Source organism: Neovison vison, chromosome 13 (genome assembly GCF_020171115.1).
Source record: "Neovison vison isolate M4711 chromosome 13, ASM_NN_V1, whole genome shotgun sequence".
Classification (NCBI taxonomy): Eukaryota; Metazoa; Chordata; class Mammalia; order Carnivora; family Mustelidae; genus Neogale; species Neogale vison.
The window spans coordinates 149,131,725-149,149,752 of NC_058103.1; the positions used below are offsets into that span (position 1 = coordinate 149,131,725).

At 46.6% G+C, this 18,028-nt stretch overlaps 1 protein-coding gene across 2 annotated transcripts in view; it reads left to right on the forward strand.

The window, feature by feature from the left end:
- Positions 1 to 1,135: 1,135 nt before the first annotated feature.
- SH3GL3 (SH3 domain containing GRB2 like 3, endophilin A3) overlaps positions 1,136 to 18,028 on the forward strand; it is a 134,306-nt gene continuing 117,413 nt past the window's right edge. For both annotated transcript variants that reach the window (XR_006381656.1, XM_044230742.1), the window contains exon 1: positions 1,136 to 1,199. Coding sequence is in view for 1 of the 2 variants with exons in the window: in XM_044230742.1 (XP_044086677.1) it covers positions 1,155 to 1,199 (45 nt within the window). In the remaining variant the exon portion in view is untranslated. The remainder of the gene's footprint in view (positions 1,200 to 18,028) is intronic.

An 18,028-nucleotide genomic window follows, 5' to 3' on the forward strand; every position in this document is an offset into this window, starting at 1 on the left:
CGCCAAGAAACAGCAGGTGCGAAACGGAAGCGCCCTGGGCAAACCGTGGCTCTCGGTCATCCCAGATGGGACCTGTTGAGGGCTCAGAAAAGAGGAGCTTCTCTCTTTTAGGGGTCGCGTGGAGGACGAAGAGGTAAGTTTCTTTCAGTGTTAAGCGTGGCTAAGAGTGGGTTGGGGGTCTCTAGAGCCCTGGGACCTTTGGAGGCAGGGTTCTGCGCTGATGCTGACCTGGTGGGGGCAGCTCTGGCACAAGGAGGCATGGGACGCTCCAGGCCCGGGGCTGGGCCTCAGCTGTGCGAAATGAGGCTGGAGAACCTACGCAGCTGGTAGGAATTACCGACGGGGCGGGATCCCGCCCGTGGTGCGTGTCGTCCTCCCCCCCCGCCGCTCCCCCCACTAAGGAGCGCGCACTTCACAGCTCCTTGGAGCCCCTTCCCCTTCATGCACGTGACAGTGGGCTTCGCGAACACCGTATTTATCAGCAAATTACCCAGTAACTGCTGGGCCCTCTGGAAGGCCACGGTCATGTGGGCGGACTGCACCCAGGGCACCGCGCGGGGGCAAGCAGCCGCAGCCTCGCTGCCCTCCCCCCTCCGGGCGCAGTTCGGTCCCCTTCGGCGGACTTGGGAGCGTCCCTGCCTGAAGACGGACACCTCCCCAAACTGCGCCCCAGGGAGGCGGTGGGGCCCCCCGAGCAAAAGCCGGTTTCCGCACCAAGTCCCAGAAGCACGCGAGCTGCGCCCTCCCTCCGCAGCCGCGGCCACGCCACAGCCCCCGGCCCGCAGGAAGCCCCGCGTGGGCCTGCCCTCCGCACCCCGGAGCTCCCCACGCCCCGGCCCCGCGTCCCCGCGGCGGGGCCGGCGGGTCTCCACGCAACAATGAGGCGTGGGCGGCCCCGGCGGCCTCATTTGCATACCGCCGCGGCTCGGCCAATGGGCTGCGCAGGGGCTGTGGGGCGCCGTGTTGCCATCTGCGTGCGCGCGTGTGTGCGAGGGTGACAGCCGCGGTGGCCGTGGCCCTGGCCGTGGGAGGCGGGCCCGGCGGAGCCCAGCCGCGCGGGGACCGGCCCCAGCGCCCGCTCCCCCAGCGCGTCGCGGCCGCGCGGCCCGGCGGAGCCCGGAGACCACCGCCAGCCCCGGCCGGGCGCAGTCGCGATGTCGGTGGCGGGGCTGAAGAAGCAGTTCCACAAAGCCAGCCAGGTAGGGAGGCGCGGGGCGGTCGGGGCGTGGGGTGCGGGGACCCGGGGCCGCGCTCCCCCGCGGCTTGGGGCCTCTGGCGCCCCGAGGGGCCTCTCTTGGGGCGCGGAGGTGGTAGCGAGGGCCGCCCGCTCCCTCCGCCGCCGCCCCCCGCCGGCCCCCGCCGCCCCGGGCCCGCGCTCTGCCCCGAGCGCTGTCACTCGGAGGGCTTCCGTGGGCCAGGAGCCGAGGTGGCGGGCCGCGGGGGCTGGCGCGCGGGACAGGGGCGCGCGGAGGCCTGCGCGCTGCGCTCGGCGCCGCCCCCCTACCCGCCTGGGCGGGGGACCCCGGGGCCGCCGGGCGCCTACCTGGAGGTTGGGAGCCCTCGCGGGCGCGTCTTGCAGCCTCGCGCCGGGTCGGGCGATGCTGGGTCCGGCGGGCGCCTGGGGGTGGACCCCGCCGGAGCGCGCCGCGACCCCGGGCCGGGGCTCCCCATGGCGGTGCCTCGCCTGCGCGCCGTCCTGGCGGCGCCGGCCGGGCTCCTGCTCCCGGAGGGCCGCGGTCTGGCGCGGAGACGTCGGCAGACGCGTAAACAAACTGTTAGACGCACCTCCACGCGCAGAGCGCGGCAGACAGCGCGGTGGGGGCGTCTGGGAAAGCTTCCCGGAGGAGGAGACGCGTCTTTGGGGAATTAAGTAGGAGCAGGAATTGTGGGTGGGGGTGTGTTTGAGTGTGTGGAGGGGAAGGGGGAAGGGCGTTCTGAGCGAGGAAACAGGAAAACAGGCAGGGAGGCATGAAATTGCTGTGTGTGCGTGAGTGTGTGTGTCGACCACAACAAATTTGTATTCCGAGATTGCGGTCTCTTCCGGCCATGGCAGAGCTCCCACTGTCGAGCCTGTCCCACACCTGCAACCCTGGTTTTGTTGCTCTGCCTCTCCCTCCTCCTCTCTCGCCCCTCCCCCCACCCCCAATTTGGCTAGCACCAAGGAGGACCGATTTCATACAGAATCCACATTAATGAGATCTTAAGCCACGAATTGGAAAGCAGCTGCGATTAGAGGATTCTCTTTTTCTGGCCTCAGTCTCAGGCTGAGGACACTGCCGTTCCCTCACTCATGTCTCTTCACAGACAGGGGGATGCCCAGATTCTGGCTGGGGACCCTGGTTGGACAGTGGTGCTGTGTGCAGGGTGATAAGGAGTCCTGAAGGAGAGGCCTGCTGGGTGTACCCCTCGCTGGCCCTGGGCTCTTTGAAGGGTCTGGGGCCATTCAGATGTCAGTGGCCTGGGGGCCGCTGCCTGCCTTGATCTGGAGACCAAGGGGTGAGGCCAAGACTGGAACTGTAGACTTTTGGGGATTTAAGCCCTAAATGGACATTAAAAAATGTAAGTGCAGGAAAGTAAAAAAATGCACGATGAGCTAAATATAGGGTCTGGGGAGCAGCCACATTTGGGAATAATGTTTAGCCCAGTCCTTGATAAGCAGTGGCCACTCAATAAATATTTATTGAATAAAGGAAACTTTTGGGGTAGAAGAGCACAGGAAGGAAGGAGCTGGTAGAATGTCGGAGAGAGAAGAGTGTCGTGGAAGCAGGGTGGGGGGCCTTTAAAGGCAGGAGCAGTGGGGCAGGTGCTGCTGTGAGCTCAGAACTTTAGCTTGGCTGGGCACTGGGGGACTAGTAGTTTCTGGCTGTGCTTGTTACACCGGCTTCCTTAGCTCGGGCCAGAAACTGACCATTTTTGAAGATTTTCATTCGTTTGGTATGAACTTCAGAGGAGCGCATCTCAGAGATGACAGACTCAAGGGTGATCCAGGTCGGTCTCTGACCCCCAGCCAGTGTGAATGTTGAGGTCTTAGAAAGTTATTGGCATTGGAGAAGTGTCATTCTGGTGATGTCATTGAGTTTAACCACCGGTCCTCAGCCCCTTCAAAACAAAACAAGAATGGATCTCATTTCAACCGTTTTGCATGAGCTGAGGTCTTTTGTGCATTTATTGGGAAAGAAAGGAATCACAGATTCTCTCTGCGATTTACAAACCACATTTTGTGGTCAGAGTGTCCAGTAGATAAGTTTTTTATGTTCTAGAAGTCTTTCTAAGAAATCTTGCAAGGGGACAGATTTGGTGGAGAAATTAGACCGGGTTTAATAGAAGAGGGAGCACGAGAGTAGAAAATGCCAGATGTTCTTGTCAGACATTTTAACAGCGGGTTTTAATTCACAAGAACCTTTCCAGGGCAGGGAAAGGGAGTCCCCGATGATGTCAGTGGCTTGATCATTCCCAGGGATCCAGGCCTGGCTGTGCCACTGACCAGCCCTGCGACCGTTGGGAACGTGACTTAACCCACCTAAACCATAGTTGTGTCTGTACCTTGGATTCGAGGATTTGGAAGCTGTGTCTCTGTTCTTACATTGATTGTAGTGACGCACAATTCTGTGACTATTGTGAAAACCGTGGAATCCACCTTTGTGGGTGAATTGTAGGGTCTGTGGGTTATATCTCACTATATACCTCCCAGTTCTGAAATCCCAATTTAAAGTAGTTCAGAAAAAGATGATAAAGTAGATCTTTCACAAATAATGGAACTAGGACCGTGGTGACTGATGATGATTTTTCTCAACAACAGACAAGGCAAAATAACTTACAACCTCCTGATAACTGGCTCTTCTTTCTCGGTGTCTTACTTTTCCCTCACATCTCTGAAGGTGGGGGGGGGGGGAATCCCCTTACATTACTGAGAATGAAACCGATCACTGCACGGATTATGCCTCATTTCGGCAGCAGGTGGAGACTGAAAAGGAAAGAGGGAGAAAATAAGGGAAAAAGAGCACAGGTTGCGTTGATCACAAAATCTAGTTGATTCTCTTCCTCAGCGTTTCGACTTAGAACCCAAGCGTCCCTCCTTCGTCATTCCTCTTTTTGCTCTTGAAAGGATTTTTCAATGGACCCTCCCAACAGGTAGGGATATAGCATGAATTCTTTTTTTTTTAATTAAGATTTTAATTTATTTATTTGACAGAGAGAGATCACAAGTAGGCAGAGAGGCAGGCAGAGAGAGAGAGGAGGAAGCAGGCTCCCTGCTGAGCAGAGAGCCCGATGTGGGACTCGATCCCAGAACCCTGAGATCATGACCTGAGCTGAAGGCAGAGGCTTTAACCCACTGAGCCACCCAGGCGCCCTATAGCATGAATTCTTAGAGATAAATACAGAGAGCTTAAAGATGGCCTTGTGGTTTCTTATCAAACATGGTGCCCCATGAATGAAAATGCAACTCAGAGTAACTACATCAGGGTTACCACTCACTGACTGGTATTAATTATGCTTAAGAAGGCACAATTCGTGGTGGTTTTCTTGACATGGTGGTTCTGGTTGGAGCGGGACGGGACACTCAGGCCACCCCTGTATTCCCTCTGAGCTGAACTCTGTGTGAATAGCCATATTCTTTCTCTCTGGACTTCCCGAAGACGTGTTCCCCATTCCAGAGAAGTCTAGGGAGCGTTTATCTTTCCTCATTTTCTTCTTCTTTCTCCAGATTAACCATATAGCGATGACCCTGGATGGTGGAGACACTTGGAGGCTTCATGTTCAAACAGTTTTTTTTTTTGAAGGGGGGGTTAACTCCCCTACCGTTTCTCTTTTAATGCATTAACCAGAAAAAAATGATGAGCGGTCATAAGGGGCCTAGAGATTTTTCCTGTGACAACCAGCTGCCCATACTGGCCATTTATGGGTAAACACTTCAGAGAAGGCCAGTCTTTGTAAATTATGAGACTCTCTAGGGAGGCAATGAATGCATCTCGTTTTACTGTCTTGTTGGAGAGAAAGATGAAAATGCACTTTACAAAATCCATAGTGATTTATTTTTTTTCTCTGAGATGCAACAGAAAGTGTATGATGCTAAAACATTGCCCCTTTCCACATAGATGGCTTGATAAATTCATCTGTAAATCTTTGTGTTTTATTTTTTTAAATTTTAAGTCCCGGAGCTAGAATAGATGTCCAAGCCAAATTGATTTTGATTTTTTTACACAATAGAATCCAAACATTTCTTAGCCCTGGTGACTTTTTTTTTCCCCCCTCTAAAGTAAATGTAAATTAGGGTATCATTTGCTTGGAATTTGATTTTAAAAAAGGCATTTAAAAGCAGGGATTTGGGGGGGGCTATCTTTTTCAGGTTAATTTTTCAACTTGATTAACAAATCGAGTGTAAATTGTATTACCCAAAGTTAAGCATGTGGGGGGTCATGTGTCTGTGGGGGAGCTGATATTGTCCTGCTGTACCCAGAAAACAAACTACGGGTAAACAGAACTGATACAATATTGGATTTGGCTAAGTAGTAAGAGAACACACTTTGAAAGTTCTACACCATCAAAATGCGGATGACTGGGTTTTGCATTTCAATAGAAACCTGGGAAAGTGTTGAGTTGGGGGAGGGGTCTGGGGGAAGGACCAAGCACGGGATGGGGAGGTACTGTGCCATTGTGACTGCCTTCCCAGGGAGCTCTTGCTTGCAGTTCCCAGGATCTCGTCCATATGTTGTGAAAAGAGATGAGGAAAAGCCCTCGCTTGGTCTGAGATCCTGCTTCTCCCCTTCCCATTTTCTCTCTCCCCTTCCCAGCAAAATGTATGGAGAACATGGTTGCCCCATTTCTACTTTCTGATCGCCTGTTCTTAGCCGGTTCCTGCCGGCTGTCTTCTCTGGCGCTCTGAGGCCTAGGTCTCCCAGGAGCCCCCCAACCCTTGCCCCATCTTGGGATCTCTTCCCCATCTGACTCTCAGCAGCCTGTGACCCCGAGGGACCCTGTTCCTCTTACAGCTCTTACACTGGCTAGGTTTTCCTCTTCCCGATCTCCTTTATTGCTCCTTCGCCCCCTCTTCATTCCCTGAGAAGTCCTGGAGTGCCCCAGAGCTCTGGCTTGGACCCCTCCCCTTTGTCTCAGCGTACACCCTGCCAGCGTATTTTCTCCAGCCTCACGACGTATAGACGATCCATACATTGGTTCCCCTGGGGATGGTATTTCTAGTCCAGACGCTCCTTCTGCATACAGACTCCCAACAGACTCCTAGGGGTCCCCTCTCCCCCTGGATATTTAAAAAGGCTCTCAAACTTAAACCATCCAGACTTGACCTCTGGATTTCCTCCACCCCGGCTTGTTCTGCCGGTGGTCTCCGTAAACCACACCGCTGTGCCCTCAGCTGCTTGAGTAAAACACAAATGAAAACCATCCTTCATCTCTGATTGATTTTTTTTCTTTCCCTCTTTGGACAGGAAGTTCACCAGAAAGCCCTTCCTCTTGGTTCTATTTTCAAAATAAACTGCTAATGTGTTCATCTTTCTCTTATCTCTGCTGTCACTCTGCTCCTGGCCCTTAGGGCTGCGGGAGCCTCCCTCCCTGTTCGGCAGACCTTTATTCCTACCCGCTGCAATCTGTTTACTCACAGTGGTCACGATGCTGTTTTTAAAATATGTCTCAGACCGAATCATTCTTTGCTCCCATTAATTCTTCCGTGGCTTCCAGCGGCATTTAGAATTAAACCCAGGCTTCCTCCTCCTTTGGCCTGTGAAACCGCACATCCCTTGGCCCCCTTCCACCTCCTGCTGGCGATCAGACACAGCGACCTCTCAGTTCCCTTGAAGTGCTAAGGTCTTCTTATCTCGGGGCTTTTGTAGTAGCTGTGCCCTCAACCTACCCCTCCTGGCCTCTTGATCTATGCAAGCTGTGTCCTTCTTGTCATTTCCATCCAGGGTGGCTGGTCAGCGAGGTCTTCCCTCCCCACCACCCAATTCAAATAGAGCTGTGCCCTCGCTATCGCGTTACCCAGGTGTTTTTGAAAACCACACCACAAACAGGTTAATATTTTGACAAGTGTATTCCGTGTCATTAGTTTCCTTTGTAACTCAGTGTATTTTTCAATTAAACTTTGTTTTGAGATAGTTACAGATCACAAGCAATTGGGAGAAGTAATACAGATTCCAGTACCTTTCCATGGTTTGTTTCCGGTGGTAACATTTTGCAAAAACTATAGTTCATGATCACAAGCTACCTAAACTGATACAGTTAGGATACGGAACAGATCTGTCACCCCAGAGATGATGGCCACACCCACTTCCCTCCTGCCCCCCCCTTAACCCCTGGCAACCATTAATTTGTTCTCTCTAATTTATCATTTTAGAGATGTTAAATAAGTGGAACCCATGCAGTCTGTAACCTTTTGGGATTGGGATTTTATCCCTACATAATATGCAGATTCATCTAGGTTGTGGTTGGGGATGGATGTCCCACAGTTTAACCACTTACCTGTTGGGGTTGTTTCTAGGTTGGGGCTCTTACGAGTATACTTATTGTATGTATTTATGTACAGGTTTCATGTGAACTTAAGTTTGCATTTTTCTGGGATAAATGCCCAAGAGTGTGATTGTTGCATCTTAGGGTAGTTAACGTGTTAAGTATTTTAAGAAACTTAGTTTTCCCAAGTGGCTGTACCATAGTACATTCCTACTAATAATCTGTGAAGTTTCCATTCTTTCCACATCATCTTCAGCATTTACTGTTAGTATTTTATTTTATTTTTAAAATTTCATTGTGGCTTTTATTTGTCTCTCTCTAATCACTAACAACTTGTCATGTGCTTAGCTTACTGACTTTCTGTATCTTCTTTTAGGTGAACTGTCTTCATATCTTTAGCCCATTTTTAATAGGATTTTAAAAATTGTTGTGAGTTCTTTATATATTCTGGATGCTAGTTCTTTGTTGGATGTGTGGTTTGCAAGTGTTTTCTTCAAGTCTGTAGTTTCTTTTTATCCTCTTAACCTGGTCTTTCATAGAGCAAAAGTTTTTAATTTCGATGAAGTCCTGTTTGAGAATTTCTTCCTTTATGGGTCATGTTTTTTGGTATCTAAGAACTCTGCCTAGCCCTGGATCCTAAGGATTTTTTCTTCCGCTTTTTTCTAAAAAGTTTTATATTTTACATTTAAGTCTGTAACCCATTTTTAGTTAATTTTTTTAAAGTAAGTCAGGAGACTTGGGCCAGAGATCATATTTTTGCCAAAAGATATTTCCTTAACGCTTGTTGAAAATCCACTGAATTACTTTTGTACCTTTGTCAGAATCAGTTGGGCATCTTCGTGTGGACATATTCGTGTCTTCTCTGTTTTCTTCCATTCATCTGTGTGTAGTTGTCCATTCCTTTGTCAGCATAATCCAGTCTTGATCACTGTAGCTACATGGTAAGGCTTGAAATCAGATTGATTCTTTCCAAGCTAGTCTTCTTTTTCAAGATTGTTTTAAGTTATTCTAGAGTCTTTGTCTCAATTTTAAAATCATCTTTCCTGTATGCACAAAAAAACTCTTATGAAATTTTGATAGCGATTGCATTATACCTATATATCAGTTTGGGGAGCACATTTTTCCTATGCCAAGTCTTCTAGTCCATAGTCACAGTGTGTCCCTCTATGTAATTTGCCCTCAGATTTCTTTCATTGGCATTTTGTAGTTTTCAGAGCACAAGTCCCGTACATGTTTTGCTAAAATTGCACCTAAGTATTTCATGCTCTTTAAAGCAATTGTAAAAGGTATTATGTTTTTAATATCCATATCTTCACTGTTAGCATTTAAAAATATTATTGATTTTTGTATGTTCAATTGTTCTAGGAGGGTTTTTTTTTCTTTAATTAAAATTCCCTGGGATTTTCTATGCAAATATCATCTAAAAATAGGACAGTGGTATTTCTTCCTTTCTTATCTGTATACCTTTTATTTCTTTTTCTTGCTTTATTACACTGGCTAGAACCTTCAGCATGATTTGATAAATGTGGTGAAAAAGGAATCCTTGCCTTGTTCCCCATTCTGGGGAAAACCTTTCAGTCTTTCACTATTAAGCACAATGTTAGTTTGTAGGGTTTTTGCAGATGTTCTTTATAACGTTAGGAAGTTCCCTTCTGTTTCTACTTTTCTGAGGATATTTTTTGTTAATAATGAATGGGTGTTGAATTTTGTCAAATGCTTTTTCTACATAAGTTGATATGATCCTGTGGTTTTTCATTAGTGTATTACTGTGATGGACTACATCAATTGATTTTTGAGAATTGAACCAACTCTGCATCCTTGGAATAAAATGTACCTGGTTGTTGTGTATATTTCTTTTTAAAAATGTAGAATAAATTTATAGGAATAGAAGAATTTATTTGCTGATATTTTGTTAGGGACTTTTTTTGGTATGCATCTGTATTCATTTTGTGTGTGTGTGTGTGTGTATGTGTGTCTGAATTCGTGAGTGATATTGGTATTTTTTGGTACTGTCTGTAGTGTTTTTGTTGTTGTTTTGTTTTTTACTAAGTAGGCTCTACGCCCAACATTGGGCTTGAACTGACAGACTCTGAGATCAAGAGTTGCATGCTGTATGGACTAAGCCAGTCAAGCAACCCTGTCTCTGTTGTTTTGGTATCAGGTAATAATACTGCCTTAATAAAATGAATTGGGAAGTGTTCTCTCTTATTCTGTTTTCTGAAGGAAATTGTGTAGAATTGGTGTTAATTGTTTTTTAGACATTTAATAGATTATTTGATGAAACTGTCTGAGATTAGAAGTTTCTCATTTGGAGGGAGCCTGGCTGACTGAGTTGTTAGAGCGTGTAAATCTTGATCTTGGGGTTGTGAGTTTGAGTCCCATGTTGGGTGTAGAGATTGCTTACAAATAAAATCATTTTAAAGAGTTTCTAACTTGTGGGGCGCCTGGGTGGCTCAGTGGGTTAAGCATCTGCCTTCGGCTCAGGTCATGATCTCAGGGTCCTGGGATCAGCATCACATCAGGCTCTCTGCTCAGCGGAAGGCCTGCTTCTCCCACTCCCCCTGCTTGTGTTCCCTCTCTCAGTGTGCCTCTCTCTGCCAATATAAACAAAATATTTTTTTTAAAAAAAGATTTATTTATTTATTTACTTGACAGACAGAGATCACAAGTAGGCAGAGAGGCAGGCAGAGAGAGAAGGAGGAGAAGCAGGCTCACTGCTGAGAAGAGAGCCCCATGTGGGGCTCGATCCCCAGGATCCTGGGATCATGACCTGAGCTGAAGGCAGAGGCCTTAACCCACTGAGCCACCCAGGTGCCCCAATAAACAAAATCTTTTAAAAAATAAGTTTCTCATTCGGGGCCTTTTTTTAGTTTGTGTCTTCCAAGAAATTGGTCTATTTCATTTAGGTTATCAATTTTATGTGCGGGGAGTTAGTATTCCCTTGTTATCATTTTGTTGTCTGCATGATCCATAGTAATGCCCCCCCCTTCCATTCCTGATATTGGTAATTAGTGTCTTCTCCCTTTTACTTTGTCAGTCTTACAGGTTTGTGAATTTTATTGATCTTTTCAAAGAACCAGATTTTTGTTTCATTTTCTGTTTTTTTTTCTATTTTCAGTGTCATTGATTTTTGCTGTTTATTTCCTTTCTCTGCTTGCTTTAGTTTATTTTGTTATTTATTTTATTTTTCTACATTCTTGAGGGAAATCAGATCATTGATTTTGAGATTTCTCCTCTTTCTAACATATGCGTCGGTGCTGTATATATTTCCCTCTCCGCACAGTCTTAGTTGAGTCTCACTGATATTGATATGTTAATTTTCATTCAGTTCGGTTACTTTTTGATTTCTCTTGAGACTTCTGCTTCGACCCATTGATTATTTAGAATTGTGCATTTTAGTCCCTAAGTGCTTGGCATTTTTCCTGTTATGCTCCTGTTACTGATTCCTAGTTTGATTCCATTGTCATTCGAGAACACGCTCTGTAGGAGGTCAATTTAAAAAAAATTCATTGAGGTTTATTTTATGGCTCAGGACAAGGTCTATCTTGGTATATATTCTGTGGGTGCTTGAAAATAACGTGTCTCTGCTGTTGGGTGGAGTAGTCTATGAGTATTGATTAGGTTAATAGTGTTGGATTCTTCTATATGCTTATTGATTTTTCTGTCAAGAAATTGTTAATTGTTGGGGGAAGACTTCATGTATAGAACTGGAAATTTGTTTCTTTCCTCTTCTACTGCTATCAGTTTTTACTTTGTATGATTTCCAGCTCCACTATTTGATGTGTACACATTTAGGGTTGCTGGTGGATTTACTCTTTTAAATCTGTTGTTGTTATCGAATGTCCCTTTCTGTTTCTGGTAACATTCTTTGCCCTGATGTCGCCTTTATCTGAATTAATATAGCCAATTCTGCTTTCTTTTGAGTAATGTTTGCATGATATAAATTTTTCATCCTTTTACGTTCAGCCTGTCTATGTTGCAATATGTGAAGTAAGCTTCTTGTAGACCATATATAGTTAAGCCATACTTTTTAATCTGATCTGCCAGTCTTTCTTCTAATTGGTATATTTAGACCAGTTATATTTAATGTAATTATTTATATGCTAGGGAAAATGGATAACATTTAGTTGTTTTGTTTTTTGTTTTTTTGTGTTTTGTTTCTTGGCTTTTCCCCCTTGTTTTTCTGTGTGTTACTTGATTTTTTAAAGTTTCATTTTGATTTATATACAGCTGACCCTTAAACAATGCTAGGCTTAGGGGTGTCCTCATAGTTGAAAATCCACATACAAGTTTGAGTCCCCTAAAAATTTATTAGTAGCATGCGGTTGACTCAAAGCCTTGCCAATCACATATATTTTGTATGTTAAATGTATTATATACTGTAGTTTTTCAATAACAAGCTAGAGAAAAGAAAACGGTATTAAGGAAGTCATAAGGAAGGGAAAATACGTTTATAGTGTTCATGTGTATTTGTTGTAAAAATTTGTTGTGTATTTGTTGAAAAACATTGTGTATAGGTGGTGGAGGGGGTATAAGGTGGTGGCAGTGTGGCCCCAAGATGCTGGTCTTGTGCAGCCTGGTGGCCTCAGCTCAGCAGTTGCAGACCCTGGGAAGCAACATAGGCCCGGGAGTGCAGTGCACCTGCCCCATCTGCCTGGAGGTGCACCACTGGCCTGGGACCACTGGCAGCTTCAGGCATACCTGGATGGGCAGGCCTGGAGAAGATGGTATGGCTGGGGGGGCAGCGGGATCTGCACTTTGTGGGGAGGAGCTGAGGTCTGCGGCTGCCCTGGGGCATCCCTGGAACCTAGGTGTGGGAAGGACTCTGTTGGTGAGAGGTGAGAGGTGAGAGCCCCCTAGACCCAGTCAGCCCTTCAGTGTACTGGGTGATGCACAGCCCTGCCTGGTTTTGGATCTACGGGGGAGTTGCTGACTGCCTCTACCCCACATTTAGGGTGGTAGGCCCAGCCTCTGCACCTGTCTCCTTCAATTGCATCGCATGGAGAGTGGGGTGGACAGTTGTAAACATTTTGTGGCTTTTGCTGCCAACCCCTAAAAAAAAAATCTGGGGGCACCTGGGTGGCTGAGTTGGTTAAACACCTGCCTTCAGCTCAGGTCATGATCCCAGGGTCTTGGGATTGAACCCCATATCCGGGTTTCCTGCTCAGCAGGGAGCCTGCTTCTTGCTCTCCCTCTGACTCTCCCCCTGCTTGTGGCGCACTCTCTCCCTCTCTCTTTCTCTGTCAAATAAATAAAATCTTTTTAAAAAATCCTTATACAGGTAGACCCTTGTAGTTCAGACCTGTGTTGTTCTAGGGTCAACTTTAGAGTGTTTTTGAGTGAATCTCTATATAGCGTTTTCAGTGGCTGCTCTAGGTATCACATTCTGTCTACATAATTGATCACAGTCTACTGATGTCATCATCTTAGCAGTCTTAGTGAAATGTAGAGTTATCTCCCTTTATGTCCCATTATCTTTCTCTACTTGTAATATAATTGTTTTTATTGAATATTTCCTCTGCATATGTTTGGAAACACATCAGTGTCCTATGATTCTAATTTACGCCTCTTCACTTAATCATCAGTGATTCTGCTTTCATCATCAGATACAACTTAGAAAACTTGGGGCGCTGGGTGGCTCAGTGGGTTAAAGCCTCTGCCTTCAGCTCAGATCATGATCCCAGGGTCCTGGGATCGAGCCCCGCATCGGGCTCTCTGCTCAGCAGGGAGCCTGCTTCCTCCTCTCTCTCTCTCTGCCTGCCTCTCTGCCTACTTGTGATCTCTGTCAAATAAATAAATCTTAAAAAAAAAAAAGAAAACTCAAGGAATCTATACTAATTATATGTTTTTTCTTACTCTTCTTGCCTCCTTCCTCATGTTCTAGGATTAGTTCTTTCATCATTTCCTTTCTATTTGGAGAAATCCCTCTAGCTGTTATTTTAGGATAGGTCCGCTGGCAACAAATTCTTTTAGTTTTTATTCATCTGAAAATGTCTTGAATTCCCCTTCACTTCTGGAGGATACCTCCTTTGGTTCTAGATTCCTGGTTGACCTCAGTTTTCTTTCACTAAATATCATTCTACTTTCTTCTGACTTCTGGGATATCTGATGAAAAATTTGTAATTTTAATGTTTTCCTCTGCATGTTAGGTATCATTTCTCTCTGTGCTTTTAAGATTCTTTTGCTTCGGGTTTTAGAAGTTTGACTGTATTGTTTTGGTGTGGGTTTCTTCTGCTATCCTGCTTGGAGTTCGCTTAGCTTCTTGAATCTGTAGATGTATGTCTTTTGCCAAATTTGGAAGTTTTCAGTTTCTTTCTTTTTTAGTTTTTTAAAGATTTATTTCTTTATGAGAGATAGGGAGAAAGAGAGAGAGGGAGGGAATGTGGTGGGGAAGGGCAGAGGGAGAGGGAGACAAAATCTCAGGCAGACTCCCCACTGAGTATGGATCCTGATATGGGTCTTGATACTAGGACCCTGAGATCACAACCTGAGCCAAATCCAAGAGACGGATGCTTAACCGAATGTTAGCTCTTTTGTTATAATCCCACATGTCTCTGAGCTCTATTCTCTCCTTCTCCCCCCAGTTTATTTCCTCTCTTTTGTTCAGGTCGGGTCATTTCTGTTCTATTCCAGGTCACTGATTGTTTTCTCCTGTAGTCTGTGGTTGAGTTGAAGGTCGAATCTTTTTATATCAGTTATTGTGTTTTTGAGTTATACAATTTCTGTTTTGTTTTTCTTTATGTTGTCTGTTTATTTGTTGAGACTTTCTAATTTTTCATTAGTTTTGAGCATTGTCATAATTGCTTGTCAGATTATTTAAAGTCTGTCAGATAATTTTGATTGTTCTGTCATCTTGGTGTTAACATCAATTGATTTGTCTTTTCTCATTCAGTTTGAAATCTTCCTGGTGTTTTGCATGATATGGTTGTTTTTTAAATTGAAACCTGGGCCCTTGTAATAATCTTACAAATATTATTTTGTAAGATTCAGTCTTATTTATTTATTTAGAGAGAGATTACCGGCACAGAGTGTGGGGCAGAGAGAGAGAGGGAGAGACCTCCACACCCAGTGTGGAGCTTGTTGTAGGGCTCGAACTCAGAATCCTGAGATCATGATCTGAGCCAAAATCAAGAGTCGGGCACTCAACCAATTGGGCCACCCAGGCACTCCAAGAGTTGATCTCATTTAAATTGCCTGTTTTTACTGACTTTCTCTTTGACTGCTTTGGCAGGGAAGGATGGTGGCACTGCCTTTACTTCCATGTGGGGGTAGATGCCTTATGTCCCCACTCAGAGTCTTGGTACTCACAGTGGGAGTTCTGGCTCCCTACTGGGCCTTCGCTGATACCTTTCTGGCTGGGACAGGTAGAACAGCCTTGTTACCGATCCCCAAGTGGCCTGTGCCAACACCACGAGAGTGGGTGGCCTCGTTACCACTGGGTGGTAGTGAATGTCCGACTCTCTACCAGGCCTCCTGGCAGTGAGGGGTGGGGGACCTCACTGCCCCTCATGGAGGAGGAAGTCGAGGCTTCCTCCACAGTCTCTGCTGACACCAAAGGTGAAAGGTCAGAGTAATATGGGAGTTAGGACTCCCCGGTTGAGATGGAAGTCCGGCTCCCTACTTGGTCTTGTCTGGCATGACCCCAGGGTAAGGAGAGGGTGGGGATTGGGCCACCTCATTATAGCCTGGGAAGGGTGGAAGTCTAGGCTTCCCACTCGTCCTTTGCTGGTGTGGAGGGCGGTGGGGACTCAGTTCTCTCTGTAGTGTTTGGAGTACAGCCGGAGTAGAATGGTTATTCTCTAAACATTTTCTGTCTTGCTAGGCTGATCCTTGCCTGGTCCTGTGGCTAGAGTGGGCGGTGGGTCTTTACTGGGACCTTTCCCCTCCTGGCGCCTGTTAGTATTTCTGGGTTGCTGACTTCTTTAGCTGCAAGTCTTGGGTATATGGAGGGAAAAGAAAGTGCAGGAATCTCATGCCTGTGTCATTTCTTGGGTCCCGAGTTTCCTAGCTGGTAAACCTTCTTTCCACCTTTCAGGACTTTCTAAAGGCTTATTATATGTAATATCTAGGGTTTTAGTTGCAGTTAATGGGAGGAATAGGAAAAACTGTATCTATTCCATCTTCCCTAAAATGGAAGTGGTCTATGTTACCCAACAAAAATCCCCGCTAGCGGCTTTACTCGTCAGTTAATTTCTTGTCCTGTTTATCCCCTGTGGCCTCCTAACCCTTTGCAACACTGCCTGGCATATCGGGATGCCCAGTAACTCTCTGCTAATAAGGAATGTTCAAACTCTACATTGTATACACAACTTCCTACTTTTAAAATATTAATAGTGAATTAAAAAATTTAAAAAGCTGTGCAGGTCCAGAGAAAGTCTGATGTGATGAGTTGATATGCCCCACGGCTGAGTGGTTGGTAGCTTTTCCTTGAAGGTCTTAGGCTCACGAATATTGCTTGAATGGTTCCTCGGCAGGATAGGAGAAGAACGGTTCCTGGTTGCCCGTGTTGTTGCCGGTACTTGCTTGGGAGCTAAACGTGGTTTCTGACCAGAGAGCTTGGCTTCTTGTCTGGAGAAGCTCCTGGAAACTTTGTGGGAGGGCCTGCCTGAGGGAGCTGAACTGCGCATTTGCCCATGCCCTTGCTGTGGTGGGCTCTCCAGAGGAGCTCAGCTGGCATAAGGTGGGAGCTGCAGAATGATCTGGAATCAGGGAAGAGAGCTGTCAAGTCATGGGGTGAGTTCGACAGTGCCAAGTGGGCCGAACGGCAGAAGGCAGGCTTTGGAATGAGTGGGCAGCCCCCCACGACTGTGCGACGCTGGCCAGAAATGAGGTGGAGCTAGTACTTTGCTTGTAGTGACCTAGTTAGAAATATTTTGAGGAGAGAATGCAAGAATAGGTTCTAGAACATTCTAAGGCCGGCAAGACCCCCTTCTTTGGTGCTCTTGTCAAGTCAGATGTAAAAGTCATGTATCTTAAAATGGATAATAATACATTTTTCATAACTCAAAATTTTTTAGAAAGAAGTTAAGCAGCAGCCTTGAGTTCTGTCCACAGGGGATTCCTGCTGTTCAGACTGATGTCTTAGACCAGGTGCTTCTTTCCAAGAAAAGGTGATGATTGTCAAAATCATGGTCCCATCTCTCTGAGACTTGATTCCTGGGTATGAGGGCATGATGCCTGGACTGAGAGTGATGTTGTACAGTTAACATCTAATGAAGATACTTCAGAGTGTAAATAGCATATAAAATCCCGTGGTTTGGCCATAGATAGCTAGGGTTCAGGCCGTTGGAAGCTCAGAAGCGAAGAACTGACTTCTTTTGTTTTTCTGGCTTTTCAGCAGTGGAGCCCTGTCCTGGAGACAGTTGATGGAGGCCCAGCTTTATTTTGAAGGAGCAGTAGTGGGAGAGGGAGCAACTGGGGAGAATAAAGGAATTTCTCTTTTCTTGTCTTCCCGCCCCCCCTTTGGGTGGGCGTTGTTAAGTCAAGTATGTTAAATGCGCCTTCCTTCTACTCCTTGCCGCAGCGTTTGGAGCTGAACTTCCAGGAGCTGAGTCTGTACTGATGTCGGTAGGAACAGCTTGGATGTGCAGAGGCTGGGGGGATCTGTCTTTGAACACCGGTTGTGCCAACCTGGTAGAGCTGCCAGCCTCCCCCGCGTGAGAGCCGGACGTGGTGGGTGGGGTGTGCGGGATACCCTAAGAGCATGTGATTTGGGGTTGGGAAAAGTAGGTTTCCCATGTTTGCCAAGAAGCGTGACTTTGGAGAGGGCAATGGAACTCCCCTTGGGTTTGGTTTCCTCATCCCTAAATGAAGATCATGAGATCCATATCTGTGGTCATTCATCAGAGTGTCTGTGTATTGAGTGTGCTTTGTTTTCACGGACTCAAAGTAGATGCTCGACACACGGACATAATCCTCACAGCAACCTGATCAAGTCATTGCTGTTCCCGCTGTGTTCACAAATGAGGGGGGCCCCTGGGTGGCTCAGTGGGTTAAGCATCTGCTTTGGGCTCAGGTCATGATTCCAGGGTCCTGGGATCGAGCCCCGCATTGGGCTCTCTGCTCAGCGGGGAGTCTGCCCCTCTTCCCAGTTCATTCTCACTCTGGCTCTCTCTCTCAAATAATAAAAAAAAAACAAAAACGAGAGAAGATGGACAGCCCATGAAAAGCACCTGGACCTCCTCCTTCCCCATGTCCTGGTGTCTGGCTTGGGGTCTCCTCTGTGCACCAGAGAGATGAAGGTGTGTTCTCAAGTTCACGGGGCTTTCTCTTCTTCATCGAGGTGCTTGAACTCTGCAATTAGGAAGAGATTGTGTGTGTTGTTTTTTCCTGTGTAATGAACACAATTCCTCAAGAATGAATGAATGAACGCACAGGCTGATCGATTCTTCTGGGGGGTAGGGGGAAAGGTCTGCAGTATTTTTGTATACTGCCATAATCTTGGACAAAACGGGTGAAGTGGTAGGTGCAGTCCTGTTTGAATCTGTGTATTTATATGCATTGGCTGTTTCCGTAGCACGTTTTCCAGGAGCTACGTAAGGAGCCCGTGGGACACAGGGAGCGTTTG